The following is an 18,484-nucleotide window of genomic DNA, read 5'->3' on the forward strand; positions in this document are numbered from 1 at the left end:
AGGTCAATGCAGCATCACTGGAGATGCTCTGTTGCTTATGTCACCTGTTACTAGCATTCAAGAACCATCCCACAATGCTCCATGCTGACAATACAATCGATACAAGTGCTCCTGGTGAGGACGTGCACTGCTGACACAAGAAGCCAAGTGTGCCTGCACACAATTGACTTAACTGCAGTGTCTGTATGCCAACATGAGTTAGGTCAACATAATTTTGTGGTGTAGACTTATTAGGGAGGTGAAGAGGTTAATTATCTGACCTTCCTTAGGCAAGATAGGCTCCCCCTATGTGTGTCCTTGCTGCAGAGAGGAAATTAGGTAAATTCCAGCTGGGGAAAGGTTTCTTCAAGCACCTAGATTTGGGGGAACTTTTTCTTATTGTATGTGTCAAGAAGCAAGAGTTGACATCCTTTAGGAAATAAAGGAGCAATCTAGTCTGGAGAAACCACCATCCTCAGGAGAGCACTTTTGCTTCAGAAAAAGCCACATAAAGCAGGGTTCTGCCATAAGGAGCTGGTAGAATTTCTAGCCCAATTATCATAGATGATTGGGCGTTAAGAGATTACATTGGATCACTGAGAATATTCAGTGTGTTTAGTTGTTTCTCTTTGTGAGTGCCTACAATGAAGAGCTACAGCGGTGCAGCTGCAGCATTTTAAGCGTAGACACTGCAGCGGTGGGTTCTCACATTGCTGTAGTTCAGTGGTTCAGACTTTTGTACTGATGGCCCTTTTCACACAGCAAGCCTCTGAGTGTGACCCCCCCATACATTAAAAACACTTTTAAATATATTTAATACCATTATAAATACTGGAGGAAAAGTGGGGTTTGGTGTGGAGGCTGACAGCTTGTGACCCCCACTGTAATAATCTCATGACCCCATGGGGGGGTCCCAACCCCCAGTATGAGAACCCTTGCTGTAGTTAATCCACCTCTCCAAGAGGCAGTGGCAAGATTGATGGAAGACTTCTTCCATTGACATGGCACTGTCTCCATGGGGAGGTTAAGTTGGTATAGCTCTCATCTCTAAGGTGTGGATGTAGCTCTGCTGATTTAAATTCCAATGTAGACCAGACCTTAGTTATGTCTAAAGCTCTTATCACAAGATACTGAGGAGTGTATTCTTCCCATGCAGGCTTGCATGGGGAGAAGGGAGTTCTTAAAGACCATGCTTTTGCAAAGGGACTCATCCTGTCATATAGCTCTAAAATGAGAGCCTCTTAGTGAAGGAGATCTAAAAAAGGCAACGTCCCTTTCACCCAAAAAAGATAATTGTGCAGGGAGGAAGTAATGATAAGATGGGAGAAATGAGATGGCCAACACAAAGGAAACTCCCTCCTCTTCTCAGTCCCTAACTCTGATGCTTGTCATAGGAAGGCATTCTGTTGCTAATAAGCTGCCAGTTTGGCCCAGCCATTTTAATGACAGCTTTGTTAATATGTGAAATTACTGACTCAGTCAGCTCCAGATAAAGATTTCATGATATTGCTTAACTTTGAGAACTTGCGCTGTGTGTGTGTGTGTGTGTGTGTGTGTGTGTGTGTGTGTGTATTTTAAACCAATAAGCAGATACGCTGTAACATTCCTTTTTCAGGTACAAACGTATATACTGTGTGGCAAGTACATGTGCTAAATACTGGTTTATATGCATATACACTTCGGAACTTGCTACAATATTCATGATGTGCAGCAAAGCAAGATAGTATAAATTTTCTTGTGACCAAAACTGAAATTTTCAGCTAGTGCCTGCACTTAAGCTATAAATAGGCTTTTTATATTAGTTCTGTTATGAGAACTCCTATTACTGGTTGCATTAAGACCTTGAGTTTGTGAGCAGCTGCAAGCACTTGATAATGACATAGAAATGCTTTCAAATGTTGAGAAAACATTCTTAAAAACTTCCAGCTCTTTTCCTCATTACTAATAGTTATTGATATATTAAGGGGAAAAGAAAACATGAAATACAAGGGTTTTGTTATGACTGAGTTGACAGAGCTTTGGAGTTAATGTCCTTTGATTTAACTTGAGCATATCAATTATTACATGAATAGCAAAGCATTGAAAAGTACACAGATTTCCAGGAATTGCTTGTTATGAGGAGTTTAACAATCTGCAAATACTGACCAGAACAGGAAGGGTGGGGGAATGGGCAGAGGAGGGGGAGAATCCTGCATTATGCTATCTAATGTGACTTCTCTCACAATTTTTGTAGACAAGAACCTAGAAGAAAGCAATCTTCAGCTGTCTCCACTGTGTATCTAAACTTGGGAACAGTTGACATGCAAGGTGGGAACTAATATCCCCACAGCAGCTGTGCAGATGAATAGTCTAATAAGGCCACAGAACATTCCGGGATTGATTTTATTTTTATTTATAGGTTTTTCCATGTTCATCACCATAATATCGGAACATCTCATAGATATTTAGCCTCTGATATAGGGAAGTATTCTCCCTATTTTACAGTTTGAGCAAGTCACTGAATATTTGTCTCAGTTCCCAGCCAGGGGCACAACCAGAATTTTCCAGGTTACCTCCCAATCTCCTCTGGTCATTACCTCAGCATCTCTTCTCCCTTCATAACCTCAGGGGTTCCCCAGGGACTCTCCGATCTCTTTCCCTGTCCCAGTGAACCTTGCTGGGAAGCACAGCTCAGGAACCAGCACTCCCTGCCAGGACTGAGGAATCTAGCTCCACTTGCTGAGAATCCAGCACACAAGTGGGGCCCTGCCCTAATGCTGCTGGGCATGCAGCAGCATGCCAAACTCGACATATGTGGTATTGGCTCAGAAAATAGATTTTGGGGAGCTGAGCCCCCTCTAGCCCTAGCCACTTGCTGCCTATGGCAGCCCAGGGTTCGCGAAAGCGGGGATCCGAGGCTGAGGCATCCTGGTAAGTAGACCAGACGTGGGTAAGAGAGAGCTGCTGGGACTGGCCAGGACTAATACTTCCCCCATGCTTCCTGCTCTGTGGCCAATGGGGAGGCGCTGCCCCCCCCTGCCATTGTGCCCCTTTCCTTAGCTCATATGCATAATCTGTAGCAAAACCTGGAGGTAAAATCCAAACTTCCTGAGGCCCTGTTAGTGCATTACAGGTATGGTCATCTGGCTAGACTTTCTAGCATGAAAGTGCTTCTTTTTTGTACTTACTGTCTGAATGTCTCTTTGGTCTCCTCCGACAACTGTTTGTCCCCATTGAAACAATGTTTTTTTAAAACCTATTTTAATATTAAATTAAATGTAGTTGTAAACTGTGTTTTTGTGTAGAGCTATATGGAGATTGATTTCACAGCAACTTTCAAGGTATCAGATTTGTTCTTGTTCCATGCTGGAATGTCAACAAAACCTTTTGAACATTTTGCAGAAATACATTTGTATTGAAATGTTTCTTTTTGGATCAAAACCTGAGCTTTTCAGTTCAGGAAGGTCTTTTTGGGTCCTGGGTGCTCTCTGATCCCTTCTGATGAGAACTGACTCTCTCACTTTGTGCCCTGGTGCTTAGAGTATGGGCATGGAATGTTGGAGATCCAGTCTCAAGTTCCTGCTCTGCCAGACTCAAGAGTGATCTGGGCTGAAAAACTCTGCCCTAAGTCACACAGACTCTGATCATCTTTCCCAGTGAAACTGATATGTCTCTGAAAAACTTTTTGGTGAGTTGTCATTTAGTCAATGTTCTGATCAACTCTAGTTTTGTGTTTGCCTTATTAACTGGAGATAAACCATACAAAGCTGATGATTTTCAGCCATCTTTGGAACATGGTGCATTTGGGTGGGGAGCTGAAGATAAGTAGTGTGATAACTAACCAATGTGCCATCTACCACTTTTTTTTTTTAAATTAATGGGTTGAATCATTTGTGGTACTTTGGGGATTTTTTGTGGCTACTAGGTTCCATTAGAATGAATTAGAACATTGTACCACTGTATTTTTTTAACAAATAGAACCTAGACTGCATCCTTGAAATTACTCTTTAGAATAGACAGGCACAGGGATAAAATAGGTACACAGCATTGAAAATTAAATGTTAATAGGGGCTTGAAGTAAGATCTGGCAGGAGTTCTGTAACTCACTTTTTACTCATTTTATCTAGGGCTGTCAAGAAATTTAAAAAAATTGTGACATTAAATAATAGAATACTATTTATTTTAAATATTTTGGATGTTTATCACATTTTAAAATATATTTAAATTACAACACAATACAAAGTATACAGTGCTCACTTTATATTTATTACAAATATTTATACTGTAAAAATGTATTTTTCAACTCATACAAGTACTGAGTGCAATCTCTTTACATAAAAGTTGCACTTACAAATGTATAATTATGTGCAAAAAAACCTGCATTCAAAAATAAAACACTGTAAAACTTTAAATAAGGCTACAAGTCTACTCAGTCCTCTTTCTTGGTCAGCCAGCCACTCAGACAAACAAGGTTGGTTACAATTTGCAGGAGATAATGCTGCCTGCTTCTTGTTTACAATGTCATCTGAAAGTGAGAACAGACATTCACATTGCACTTCTGTAGCCAGCATTGCAAGGTATTTCCATGACAGATATACTAAACATTTGTATGTCCCTTCATGGTTCGGCCACCATTCCAGAGGACATGCTTCCATGCTGATGATGCTTGTTAAAAAATAATGCGTTAATTAAATTTGTGACTCTACCCCTTTTGGGGGAGAATTGTATATCTCATGCTACGTTTCACTCACATTCTGCATATAGTTCACGCTATAGCAGTCTTGGATGATGACCCAGCACGTATTTGTTTTAAGAACACTTTCACAGAAGATTTGACAAAACGCAAAGAAGGTAACGACGTGAAATTTCTGAAAGTAGCTATAACACTCGACCCAAGGTTTAGGAACCTGAAGTGCCATCCAAAATCTGAGAGGGACGAGAGTCTTAAAAGAGCAACACTCTGATGCAGAAACTATAGAACCCAAACCACCAAAAAAGAAAATCCAGCTTTCTGCTGGTGGTATCTGACTCAGATGATGAAAATGAACATGTCAGTCCACACTGCTTTGGATCGTTATCAAGCAGAACCCATCATCAGCATGGAAGCATGTCCTCTGGAATGGTGGCTGAAGCATGAAGGGACCTATGAATCTTTAGTGCATCTGGCATGTAAATACCTTGCTATGCCAGCTACAACAGTGCTATGTGAATGCCTGTTCTCACTTTCAGATGACATTGTAAATAAGAAGCAGGCAGCATTATCTCCTGCAAATTATAACCAGCCTTGTTTATCTCAGTGACTGGCTGACCAAGAAATAGGACTGAGTGGACTTGTAGGCTCTAAAGTTTTACTCTGTTTTGTTTTTGAGTGCAATTATGTAACAAAAATTTGTTTGTAAGTTGTGCTTTCACAATAGAGATTGCACTTCAGTGCTTGTATGATGTGAATTAAAGAAAAGGAATAGTATTTTTCATTTTTATAGTGTCTATATTTGTAATAAATAATATAAAGTGAGCACTGTACACTTTGTATTCTGTGTTGTAATTGAAATAAATAAAATGTAGAAAAACATCCAAAATATTTAGTATATTTTAATTAGTATTCTATTGTTATAAGTGCGATTAATTGCGATTAATTTTTGTGTTGACTACGTGAGTTAACTGCGGTTAATTGACTGCCATATTTTTAACACATGAAGCAGGGGGCTAACAGGTGCACAAATCCTTCATGTGAATGGTGAACTTTGAAGTCCTGTAATACATTGAGCATATTAAAGGACAAGGTGACAAAAGCTGAAGTAATGCATGGAGACTCTATGGCAACAATGGATATTAGTTTGAAGACTAAAATTGGCATGGTAATTATGCCATATAAGAGAAGAAAAATACTCAGAATATGATAGATTTATCAGCTGAGACAAACTAACTCAACTCGGTTACTTTTATCGTCTTCTCCTGGGGTGCTCTGAATTAGAGAGATGCCTGAGTCCTGAACAGCTTAACAAGTAAAAGCTATTCAGCTTCTTGAGCCCCCTCTGAGGAGTTGGTGGTATATCTGCAAATACAGTAGATTGTGGGATGGGGGATATGACAGAACCTTACTAGGAAGAGGAAATGAGTCACTCGGGCTAGACTTCTGATAAAGATAGAAACTGAGGAGATGTGGGGAAAGGAGAAAAGAAAACAAATAGTAGGCGACTTTCTTTTATGTCCATCTAACACATATATAGTCAACAAGCCCATCTCGGGTCCCTGGTGTCTGCTTACAAAGCTCCTCCAGCCCCAACACTAAAACTGCTTGGGAATTTTCAATTAAACTGTTTTTGATGGAAAATGAATGATTTGGTTTTAACACAACTTTAATCAGTAAATTTTCTCAGGTCCATGATGGATTTTCTGGGCAGAGAGAGAGAGAGACTCTCTTGACCAACAATAGCCTGGTGGTTTTGGCACTCACCTGGGATGTGAGAGAACGGGGTTTAAGTCCCTATTCCAAATTGGGCAGAGCAGAGATTTGAAGGAGTGTCTCCTGCCTCCAAGGTGAGTGCACTAACACCAGGGTATTGTGGGGTGGGTTGGTCTGTCTCTTTTTGCAATATTTTTTGAAATGTCTCAGATTCATCCTAATGTGTAATGAGAAAAATTTCTGAAATCTTAAAAATCTTTGCAGGATAGGAAAACCAGTTCCTGCCTACCTCTAACCCACATCTAAAGAAACTGGCAGCATTTTACCCAAGTCCCAGAACCACTTCTCACTATTTCTTTCCGGGGGGGAGGTCCCTCTGAGTGAGGCTGGGGGTGAAATCTATTGCTGGTGCTCTGAGGGCTGAAAAGAAGGGGGACACATGTGCTGTGCCCTGCCCTGCCTGCAGGGTGCAGCAGAGAAGTAGCTGTTCCTTCACATCTGCATGTCTGAAAACAAAATGAATATAGCCAGGAGTCCTGGATTTTGTATAATGTTAACCTTACATACTTATTTAAACCCTGAGCTTTGCCAGAGGTTATAAGCTGTGTGAGTTTCATGTCAGTGTTTTTTTTTTTTTTTTTTTTTAAAACCACTGTGAACTGCATGCTAGTGGAACATATTACTAAGTGAGGCCTAAAACGTGTGGCTCGTGGTAATTATTCCTGGTGAAAATCAATCCTGCTTAGCTTCTGAGGCCTTGAATATGATTCTACTCAGGATGATATTCATATCCACACTCTGTTTCATGTACCCTCTGCTAGGTAATTATGTGACGGGACTCCATGTTTCTAAAACTAAACTGACTCTTTATTAAGAGAACTATTCATAGTGGTGCTGCATCTGCATCTAGCATTCCATCCACATGCATGTAGAGAAGCTGCTTTGGTATCTCCTCCAAACTTTTATCTCTTGCAGCCTGTGCTCCTTCTGTCAAGTTCCATGCATGTTACTACTTACTCCTATTGAGGAAATAAATATTGAACCTTGACAGAAGTTTGTCTCTTAGCACAGCCTACAGAGCTTGTAAGATCATCTGAGAGCTACTGTTCTTAGAATAGAAAAGTGAAGCAGCATATGTCTAGGCCTTGTTTGTCAGTCTTTGTGTCTCTGGCAGCATGCAAGTGCCAATTTCCATCTCCTCTACTCCATTAGCTAATTACTGGGTCAGTCATGATAACACGATGCAAGTGGATGGGACGGGGGCATGGATCAGTGGCTGTGTCTCAATTCCTGTGGATATCTGGCACAAGCTGAAGAAGTTAATAATGATACAACCAGCTGACCAAATTCGGTGATGAATCCTGCTCACGTCCCATCTGAGGGAAGAAGTAGAGGGGTTTCAAAATGTACACAGTACACCTGTTTCTTTGCCTCCTCTTGATCCTGGTTGCTGCACTGGCAGCTGGCTGTTAACTGAGCACCACCAATTGACTAATCTGGGTTCAGTTTTCAGCACAGGACTCAGAATCTCAAGGCTATCATGCTTTGCTCTTAACTTTCCCTGAAATGGATGATGTTATACATGGCTTGTACACAATATAGGCTGGAGAGGTCCATGTGGTGGTATCCTCCTACAACTGAAGAGTGTGCTGTTGGAATTCTATACTGTACCAGGCTAGTTTTAAGAAGTGCAAGTTAAGTAGATGGAAGATCAATGTGGAAGAATAGAGGTACATAGTTAACGATGATGATTCAACCTTAATTGTAAACTTCCTAGGTATCTAGAATTCAAGTTTAAATATTTGGCTATATGTACTGTGAATGTTGTTTTACAGGGTAATACTTTAATGCAGCTGTCTCTACGTGGGAATTAATAAATATTTACGCCAGACCTACTTCAAGCATATCTGAAATCACATTCCATGTTCAGTTTGGAAATAAGACCTTGTTCCATTTTATGTGAGGAAGCAAAATGACTTTAAAGTCTGAAATGTTTTGTCTGGTATGCTTCAATTTTACTTAAGAGAATACTTTTTCAGAAAAATGCAACTCTACCATATAACATGTTTCCTCAGTAACCTTGGTAGTATAACTTTGATACTTCTGGTAAAGAGACAGAAACTGTCTGACCCATTTAATGGCTCTGGTAAAGAAATGCAGATGCTATAGCTAACAGACTTCTTTAACTATATGTTGGTCTTTTATGGTCATCTAATACTAATGTATTGGGTTAAAATAATAGTTCTGCAGCATCTTTCATGTAAGGGTCTCAAAGCTCTTTACAAATGCTAATGAATTTAGCTTCTCAATGGTATTATCATTATTCTAAAAATGTAGAAACTGAGGCACAAAGATTGTGACTTGTCCAAGTTCACATGCTGTATTTGTAGAGGAGGTAGCAACAGAACTTAGCTCTTGTTATTCCTGGGCCAGGGCTTTCATAAGACCAGCCTTCCATCACTAGAAGTGTATCCATACTTCATGTGCTATTGAAAAAACACTTGATTGTAGCTACTGATTTTCATGAGCTTTGCACAGGTTTTAGATATGCCCCCCCTTCAGTTGATTACTCTTATTAAAAAAAAAAGGCAACAAATGTACTTGCTTCTCTAGAATTTATTATCCAATATAACATACATTTATGTGTAGTTACTCTCAAAAGTACTATGGAAAAACTGCCACCTTTTTACTCAGCTGATCTGCTCCCTATATGTATTCAGAGTAATATCTGCTATTTTAGTGATGAAAACAGTTAAAAGTGGTACAAACACAGAGTGGGCTGGATTCTATTTCTTATGCATCATCAACATGGATGTTTACTAAGTTGCTGCTCTAGAGCTAGATCAGTAATAACTTCAACCTACAGAAGGCAAAGGAGTTGAATACATGTACTTAAGATATTAGCCTGAAAAATTTTTCTGAAGTTGAGGTCTGCTTATCTCATTCATCAACTTAACTTTGCAGAGCTGGTAGTTGAAAGTTCACCTGTTCATCCCTTTCCTTTAGGAGTCACAGTAAGAATGGGATTACCTGAATTGCTTTCAGTATGCTCCTAACGCTTGCAGCTCTGCACTATAAGATAATGACTATAATCAAATCTCATGCTTCAGGGCTTCAGATGGTCACTTGTAAGAGTCAGGAAGGATTTTTTTTTCTCCTGAATGCACATTTGTCCAGATGTTTCAGAGGAAGGCAAAAAAATCCAGACTACATCAGAGATTGGCCACAGCTGGAGATGGGGTACCAGAAGGAGTGGGCCAATGCTGTGCAGTGATCAAGAGAATCTTCTTTCTAGATGAAATAGCTAAAGGTAAATAGCTAATGGAATGGGGGAGGTGGAAATTGGCACTTGCATGCTGCCAGAGACAGGGAAACTGCCAAACAAGGCCCAGACAAATGCTGGTTTCCTTTTCCTTTCCAGGAAAACCACTGTCAGGCCTATTTCACCATTTTATTGAAATATTTTTTTTGCCTGAGAATGTCCTTTTATTTATTTATTTATTTATTTATTTTTTCATGCACACAGCTTGTAACTGAAAATAGCCTAAACTGAGTTCCCTTGAGATAGCTCACATGTTCAGGGTCATACTGACTGCCGTATTTGGTATCAGGAAGGAATTTCCCCCCAGGTCAGATTGGCTGAGACCATGGGGGTCTCTCATCCTTCCCTCCAAAATGAAGCATGGTTTGGCTGCTGGGATCATCTGGACATATGTTACCTAATCAATTCTCTGCCACTGCAGGAACCTCAGGCATTAGTGGCACCTTAGTCTCTGCTGTTTTCTGCCTGTGTCACACAGTTTAGTCTCCCAAGAACCAAAATGCTTTGGTGTCGCTAAAATATTGTGGGTTTAATATAGGTGAAAACTAATGGCCCATAATATACAGGCAGTTTAATGGTCTCTTCTGGTTTTATCTCTATGCAAATTTAAAAGTTATATTTTTCTAAACAGTGCTGATTTGATATGGATATAATTAAAAAACTGGAGCAGACAAACACAAATAGTCTCTCTGGGGAAAATAATCCTCTGCTTCACCTTGTAGACAAATAGGAAAATATTATTCATTCAACGAAAAGCATTGAAATTCTTGGCCGCCAACAAGGAACTTCAGGACTTGAGGGTAAGATTAAACTGATTTTGGTTATTTTTATTCCCTTTGCAATAAAGTGGTTGATGCAATGTATTGGGATTACTATTATTGGGGTGTTTTTTTAATCTCACTTTTTTGTAGAAAATTAAAAAAAAAATCTTCATGGGATCTTAAAGCTCCAATGCTGCCAACTTGTGCATGTGTAACTGTATTCCTGAGAGTAAAATGTTTGCAGGATTGGGGCCTAACACCAATGTTTGTGTCTCAGGTTTTACTGCAAACATGTTAGTCACATTATGGGGTAAATGGTGGAAAAAAATATACAATCAAACATTAGCTACTATAAATGTCAAAATCTGAGAATGGTGGTAGGAGGAGATGCTCTTTCCAGATGCTATAGAAAGGTAATTAAAATTTGAACTTCAGAAGTAACTATATCTTAGAAATTTCCAACACATAGGTATAATGAATTCTTTACCTAAACCTTGAGATAAGCATAGTATAAAGTAAGTGAGTACCATGTCTAACATTTGGGAGATTACAAAGTTACCATGATTTTGGTTTTTCTGTAGCCTGAGTGTGAAATGAACCAAAGTGAAAACTGAGCATCTTCTACTGAGCTAACAAAAAAGATTTTTGCCACATTTTAACTGGTTTTATGACTTATTAAAACTATATGATTAAAGTTAACTAGACAAGGATCAAATTCTGGCCTCCAATCTAGATCCTTTTATCACTGTGCATCAGTTTACAGCAGCTATTCATCCCTGCCCTGCCCCGCCTGTCATAATCAAGGCCAATAGATTTTGAAACTGCAGGAAAATGTTTGCCTGTACTTCCTATTATCTGACAATATTTTGTCATTCTTTAACAGCATCAACATACTACAGGTGAAATTGTTATATTTAATCTGCATATTGCTCTGTGCAAAAGCGCATTAAAGCTCTGATTCAGGGCCTCATTCTGCAGAGTACTTAAGAATGTGTGAGAGCCCCTGAAGCCAACAGGGCTTATCAAGGTCATCAAGCACATGCCTAATTTTAAAATCATGAATGGGCACATTGAATTTATGAGCTCTAATTATGCCGTATCAGTACCAGTGGCATGTTAGATATGATTATATTTTTTGTTAATTATAGATGATGGTATTGTTTCTCTTTAACGCATCAGCATTTAATTCTTTAAAATCACTGACTAATGTGGCTTGTAATCAGTTTTCCTTCCCCAACACATTCTGCGCATAAATGGCTGCCTTCATCTTCCAATTATTTTCCCTCTTCCCCTCCCCCCACATCTCAAGGATAAGGTGGTTTTGGCATAGATTATTATAGTATTTGCCAAGTCATCTCTGAACATTTCAAGGATATGTACAGTACTCAGACATGCACTAAATAATTTACTCAGTGTTTTTTTAAAGACCGCAATAGCTGTGTATGTTACACATCATTATTTGAAATGTTATGAACTTTTGACATGAACTGTTGTAGATTGTTTACCTTGTTAGTCTAGTGTGAGCGACATTTTAGATGCTACATATTCGATCAAAAGAGGCTTGTGTTTAAAACATTTTAATCTTATAGTTCTAATCATATCTACTGCATAATCTGCTTTAATTTAAGTCATTTTAAGAACAGCATATTTTAAATGTAATCTAAATATGCCTACTTCTTAAAATTTTAAAATATAATGATGTTCTGTCTGTAAATTAAATACTTAAACAAAAAAGTCACAATTCTTTTTCTTCCAACCAGCAAAGAAGGCATACAATTGCTCTAGTTTTTTGGGGGGGGCGCGGGGTGGAGGAGGCTCCTGTGTGATTTAAATACTTGTTAATCTGCTTCTTTAAATATCATAAACAAAAGTATCAGAACATATTTCCAAGGACAAAGGAGGAGTTTGCAAGCCCTGTGATTGGTTGGTTGCTAGTTAGTCCTGTCCCAGAGTCATCCTTAATTGGCTTTGGGTAGGGTTGGATTCACATAAGCAGGGTGACATTTATTGCATTCTTACTTGTTTCTTTGCACTGACTCTAAAGTATTGGGTTCTGAGAACTGAGGCTTCAAGGAATATTGCCAGGGAGTGACTTTATTTCATGTATGACCTGAATGGAGGCTGTTAGTCTAATTCTGTGAAGAGCAGACATGAGCTTGTATGCAAGAAGGGTAACTTTGCCAGCGATTACTCCAATAGTTCTTCAAAAAAGGGTAGGGCATTTAAATAAGTGTGTAACATTCACTGTAGTGTGTGTGTGTGTGGGGGGGATAAGTGGTTGCACAGTTTAAACAAACAATGCTTTAAATACATATAATGTAGCCATATATAAGCAGATATGATTTTTAAAAATCCTGTAATATTTTAAGAAAATAGTGAAATGTCTTAATTTCCTCTAGTTAATTTAATGCTTATTAGACTACTTGTCGCACATACCTTTTTCTCTCTTATAATTTTTGTTATACTGTACCTTACAGAGAAAATTGTATGTACAGAATATCTTAGTTGGGCCAAAAAAGCTAAATATAATTCCATTTATTAATATTAAAATATGCCCTTTTTATAAGGTTTTTAAGAGCTCGATCCAAATCCCACTGAAGTTTGGATCAGCGTCTATATTCTTATACTCTCTTACTGACTCTTTTGGCTAAGTTTCAGTTTAAAAATTGAATGTAAGCATTAATGTTTAGTTTTAAAAAAAAGTTAGAAACTGTTTTAAACTTATTTGTTCCAGTTCTTAGTATAAGGATTTAACTTTTAAAAATGTACTTATGATACAAAATCATACAATTTTGATATTACAGCTTGCAAATAATAACCAGAGTTAGAAACTAGCCAGTCTACATCATCTGGCGGTATAGACACTTAAAAACAACAAGTTGAGTGAGGGAGATGTCGTCTTTTCTAATACAGTGGTATTATTTTATATTAAATGCAGGAATCTCCATCATTTTTTAATAAACCCATGGGATTTTAAATAGATTTGCAAAGGTAGGTTTCATTGCCATGTGCTATAGTTTTATTTCCCTGAAATAAATGAAATTCTAGTGAACAGGGTCTTTTGTTACTCAGTTGCTCTTGAGACACTGTCACAGCTATGAAAGATGGAATTTCAGTGAAACATCGTTGTAGTTCTCAGAGGCTTTCAAGGCTGTCTCTACAGAAATAAGACACAGTGCATGTTGTTATGACCTGTTTGGCCCATGGTGTGTACACTATTTGATCATACAGCTTTTGTAGCTCTTATTACTCAGAAAACAGTTTTGGCTCAAATTTTCTCTCAAAAAAAGTACTTTAGGAGAATGGTAAGATTACCCAGTTCAGCATTCAAAATTTAGGAAATGCCACAATTAAGGTTTTACATATAACTTAATTTTTCTGTCTTATGCAATATGCATTATGATACTGTCCTAATTAGATGATTGCATACTATATCTAGGGTATAATATCCCTCCCCCCCATCTTAGATATGCAAATAGCATGTTGTAAATGTCTGTGTCCTTGTCCTTGTCTCCTGGCATTTTGTTTGTCCTAATAGTCCAATCTTAACTGATTTGCTAGAGAAGAAAATTTTCTTCTCTGGCTTCTAAAACATTTGAATGTTAAATTAATCAATACTCTTGTATTATGGATTTTATTTTCAACAATCCTTTCATGTATTTTAGGAAATGAGGTAGTTAGCTTCCAAGATAATTCAGTTGTAAACTTAGGTGGTCTACACGTGCCACAACCTTTCATTATTGCTCTATTTTTGTTTATTGGGCATTTTTTTAATGCACTTTGCGTAATATAGACAGAGTAATACACAATATTACCCATTACACTTGTGCTGTACACACTGACATAGGTAAAGGTGTACCTGTAACTTTGGAGTTCCCTGGTTTTTGAATACTTTACTGGCAGCCTTAAAGTTTTTGTCAGAATTTTGGGTGTGCACTAATGAAGGAAAAATTTAATTCCACATTGGGGAGTTTATTTTTTGCTGTTTAGATACCATCCGTGCCCAATCCTCTGAAACTTTATAAGGTATGCCTGAAAGACCCCATTCTTCCACGAATCTTGGAAAGTGTTTAAGTGTTCTTTACATACTTTACGGATAGACAGTGAATGGGACAAGTGTGCCAGTCAGCCCTTACCCAAGCTCCACACAACTTCACTAAGTCTTTTAACATGCAGCTAAGTGAGCTATGCATGCATGCTTAGTACAGCCTTCCACATTTTATAAGCTCAGTGAGAAAACTGCAAAATGTACTATGTGCACCCAGAGTCCGATAGTCAATGGATATCTGATCCAAACAACTTTTTACACTGGAATACTCAAAGGCACATGTCCTTGATTAGGGCTAATTCAATGCCAAATCTACACTTCCTGATACAGGTTGTGCTCTTTGTATCTGTGCATGTGGCATACCTTCTGTATGGATCTCTTTTCTCCCCGCTCCCACACCCACCCCTTGAAGGATGACTTAGCCAATTCTGTAACACCATCTTCCTCAGTGTTTTCCCCAGGAATTGAAATTCCAGGGGAGTGTTTGAATATATGGGGGACGGGGAGGAGAAGAGGATCGACGAGGGTTGAGATTGTGAGGGTGAAGATGGGCTGTATAGTGCCATAGTAAAAATGCTACTCAAGCCTACTATGAAACACTACATCTACATCCTTCTCTTGGCTTCTTGTAATTTTGCACAAGTCTTTGGTATCGTCTTGTATGTCCATTACTTACAGTCCTTCATGATATGATCATGCAGAAGGCAACTTCTTTCAGAACACAAAATTCTATTCAATGAGGAAAAAGAATGCTCAACTGTAGCTGTTGTGACTAGGAGTAGTAAGAGATGAATTCCTACTTCTTTAATCCCAGGAAACATAGCACAAAGATTGGGTCAAACCACTAGTAGTGATGATGAAAAAGTTGAAGTTAAATCTTCATTTGTTTGTTGTATGAAATGCCACTCTGTGTTCAAAATTCTCTTTTCTGTCCTGATCACATAGCAGTCCCGTGCTGGTAGCACCTCACTCCACTCAACTGTAGGTGTTTTATAAGACAGAATCTGTAAAAGCAATGTAGAAGTTGAGTAGAGTCAAGAAATCACTATTGTAGATTTGTAAGAATCAAGTCTGTGTACTTTTTCAGCTGGCTTGACATCCTATAAAGAGTCAATATAAGTCAACTTCTGGACTGAAGTCTTTGTTTCTTGCAGTATGTTTTCAGTGGATATCTCTGATCCAAGGGTAGCTTCTATTGCTGGACAAAGATCTATTACTGTTGTAGCAGATGCTGGGATGACATTGTTTAATGACCCAGGTGGTTTCAACAGTAGACTTACCAGAGAGAAAATGGTGACCATCTTCTCTGAACTTAGTAACAAAAGTAGTCCAGCAGCCTCACTACTTAGATCTGTTCCATCTCGGTAGGTACTTTCCAAAGCCAGTAATAATGGTTGCAGTAATTTTAAGACGACAGCCAAGAATCACTCATGAGAAAGCCAGCAGGTTTTCCCAGGTTGGACTGATCTGAAATTCAGTCCCAGTGTATCTTCTGTTTTGTTTCCAAGATGTTCAGTCCTTCTGGACTCTTGCAGAAAAAAGAATATAACACAGCCATTAAATTTCTGGCTTTGTTAATGTCTTTTGAAGATTCTGCAGCTCGTACTAGAGCAAGCTGGAGTGGATGGCCTCTGCAGTGTGTATAGGAGAGTTTAGAATTACACTTTTCTCTGAACAAAGCCTGCACTCCACTATGTCTTCCAGAGAAGTTTGCAGCTCCATCAAATGCACAAGCAGCCATCTCTTTGGGGTTCAATTTACAAGCATTTAACTCTAAGATATCACGGATGCAGCCAATGTCTCTTCTATAACCTGAACATCTAGAATGTATCTGCTGGTCTACCACAGCTATCAAGATAACATATGCAAGAACTTAATACTTGACATCCGTTTGCAGCGGTGCATTCATCTGCCATGTATGCAAATTTTCTGAATGTGGTGAGAGAGTTCTTTACTTTTTTTTCAATTACTAAGTCTCTCACTGTTGCACCGCATGCTTCTAACCAGTCAGTTTTGTTTCTTGCAGAAAGATAATGAGCATTTGCTGGTCTTGTTCGAAATCAGTGTACAACTTCAGGACTAACAAATGACAATGCACTTAACATTGGCCTCCAGTTTTTAGTGTGTAGTATCTCTTGCTTAAATAGAAACTATCATACAACAGCCATGTTGGTTGACATAAACTGAGTTGTCTCCAACATTATTAACAGCCTTATTAAGTACTTCTAAAATTGGCTTTGATAGTGACTAGCTTATAAGGCTTTCTGCATGCTGAGGCAGTCCATAGGCATGCAGTCCATAGGCATTTCATGTAGGTTGTCAATATTGGCTTGGCTGATCAGTCTGAAAAACCAAGTTCCTCCACTTTTACTTTATAAATTGATGAGACGCTCACATCTTGAATACTGTATTCCAAAGATATATTGGAATTGGAAAAGGTACAGAGAAGGGCAACAAAAATGATTAGGGATGTGGAAAAGATTCCATATGAGGAGAAATTAAAGACTGGGACTTTTCAGCTTGGAAAAGAGATGACTAAGAGTGGATATGATAGAGGCTTATAAAATGTTGACTGGATGTGGAGAAAATGAATAGGGAAATGTTATTTACCCCATCATTTAGCACAAGAACCAGGGGTCACCCAATGAAATTGAAGAGGCAGCAAGTTTAAAACAAATAAATGAAGTATTTCTTCACACAATGCACTGTGGAACTTTTTGATAGGAATGTTGTGAAGGCCAACATTATAACAAGGTTCAAAAAAGAACTGGATAAGTTCCTGGAGGACAGGTCCATCAATGGCTGTTAGCCAGCATGGGAAGGGATTCAACACCATGCTCTGAGTGTCCCTAACCTCTGTTCGCCAGAAGCTGGGAGTGGACGATGGGATGGATCACTCCATGATTCCCTGTTCTGTTCATTCCCTCTTGTCATAAACAGATAGTTAAGGGTTAATGTCTCTTACCTGTAAATGGTTAAGAAGCTCAGTAAACTTGGCTGACACCTGACCAGAGGACCAGTCGGGGGACAAGATACTTTCAAATCTCGGTGGAGGGAATTTTTTGTTTGTGGTTCGCTCTTGGGGCTAAGAGGGACCAGACGTGCACCCCAGGTTTCCCCAATCTTTCTGAAACAGTCTCTCATGTTCAAAATAGTAAGTACTAGCTAGAAGAGGCGGATTAGTCTTATGTTTGTTTTCTTAACTTGTGAATGTGTATTTTGCTGGAAGTATTTTTACCTCTGTTTGCTGTAACTTGAATCTCAGGCTAGTGTATATGAGCTGAATACCCTGTAAACATTTTCCATTGTAATTTTACAGAGCTAATTTTAACTTTTTCTTTCTTTAATTAAAAGCTTTCTTTTTTAAGAAACTGATTGATTTTTTCCCTTGTTTAAGACCCAAGGGGATTGGGTCTGAACTCACCAGGGATTGGTGGGAGGGAAAGGTGGGGGAAGGTTAATTCCTCTCTGTTTGTTTGAAGATCCAAGGAGTTTGGATCAGTGTAGCCTCTCAGGGTAACCCAGGGAGGGGAAAGTCTGGGCAGGGGAAAGGAAGAGGGATGGTTTATTTCTCCTTGTTTTAAGACCCAAGGGGTTTGGGTCTTGGGTTCTCCAGGGAAGGTTTTTGGGGAACAGAAAGTGTGCCAAACACTACATTTTGGCTGGTGGTGGCGCTATCAGATCTAAGCTAGGAATTAAGCTTAGAAGGGTACATACAGGTCCCCACTTTTTGGACGCTAAAGTTCAAAGTGGGAAAAATACCTTGACACCTCTAAAGCAACTGGGATTGGCCACTGTTGGAAGACAGGATAGTGGGGTAGATGGACCTATTGGTCTGACTCAATATGGCCATTCTTACATAAAATTAATTATAATAATAAAAAATTTTAGTACAGAATCTCCCCAAGATAATGACCTCTTGAGATAGCGATGATGTGAGATACCTTGGCAAATAATGCATTTTAAAAATCTTGGCCTACTAGGAAACA

The 18,484-nt window shown here is 38.8% G+C and overlaps 1 protein-coding gene across 4 annotated transcripts in view; it reads left to right on the forward strand.

The window, feature by feature from the left end:
• GRB14 (growth factor receptor bound protein 14) overlaps positions 1-18,484 on the forward strand; it is a 91,759-nt gene that overhangs the window by 17,776 nt on the left and 55,499 nt on the right. For 3 of the 4 annotated variants that reach the window (XM_030580988.1, XM_030580989.1, XM_030580990.1), the window contains exon 1: positions 12,476-12,660. The exons of the other annotated variant lie outside the window; for it this stretch is intronic. In XM_030580988.1, coding sequence (XP_030436848.1) covers positions 12,598-12,660 — 63 coding nt within the window. In that variant the 5' untranslated portion in view covers positions 12,476-12,597. Of the gene's footprint in view, positions 1-12,475; positions 12,661-18,484 lie in introns of those variants that run through there. 4 annotated transcript variants of the gene reach the window in all.

Source organism: Gopherus evgoodei, chromosome 11, assembly GCF_007399415.2.
Source record: "Gopherus evgoodei ecotype Sinaloan lineage chromosome 11, rGopEvg1_v1.p, whole genome shotgun sequence".
NCBI classification, from domain to species: Eukaryota; Metazoa; Chordata; order Testudines; family Testudinidae; genus Gopherus; species Gopherus evgoodei.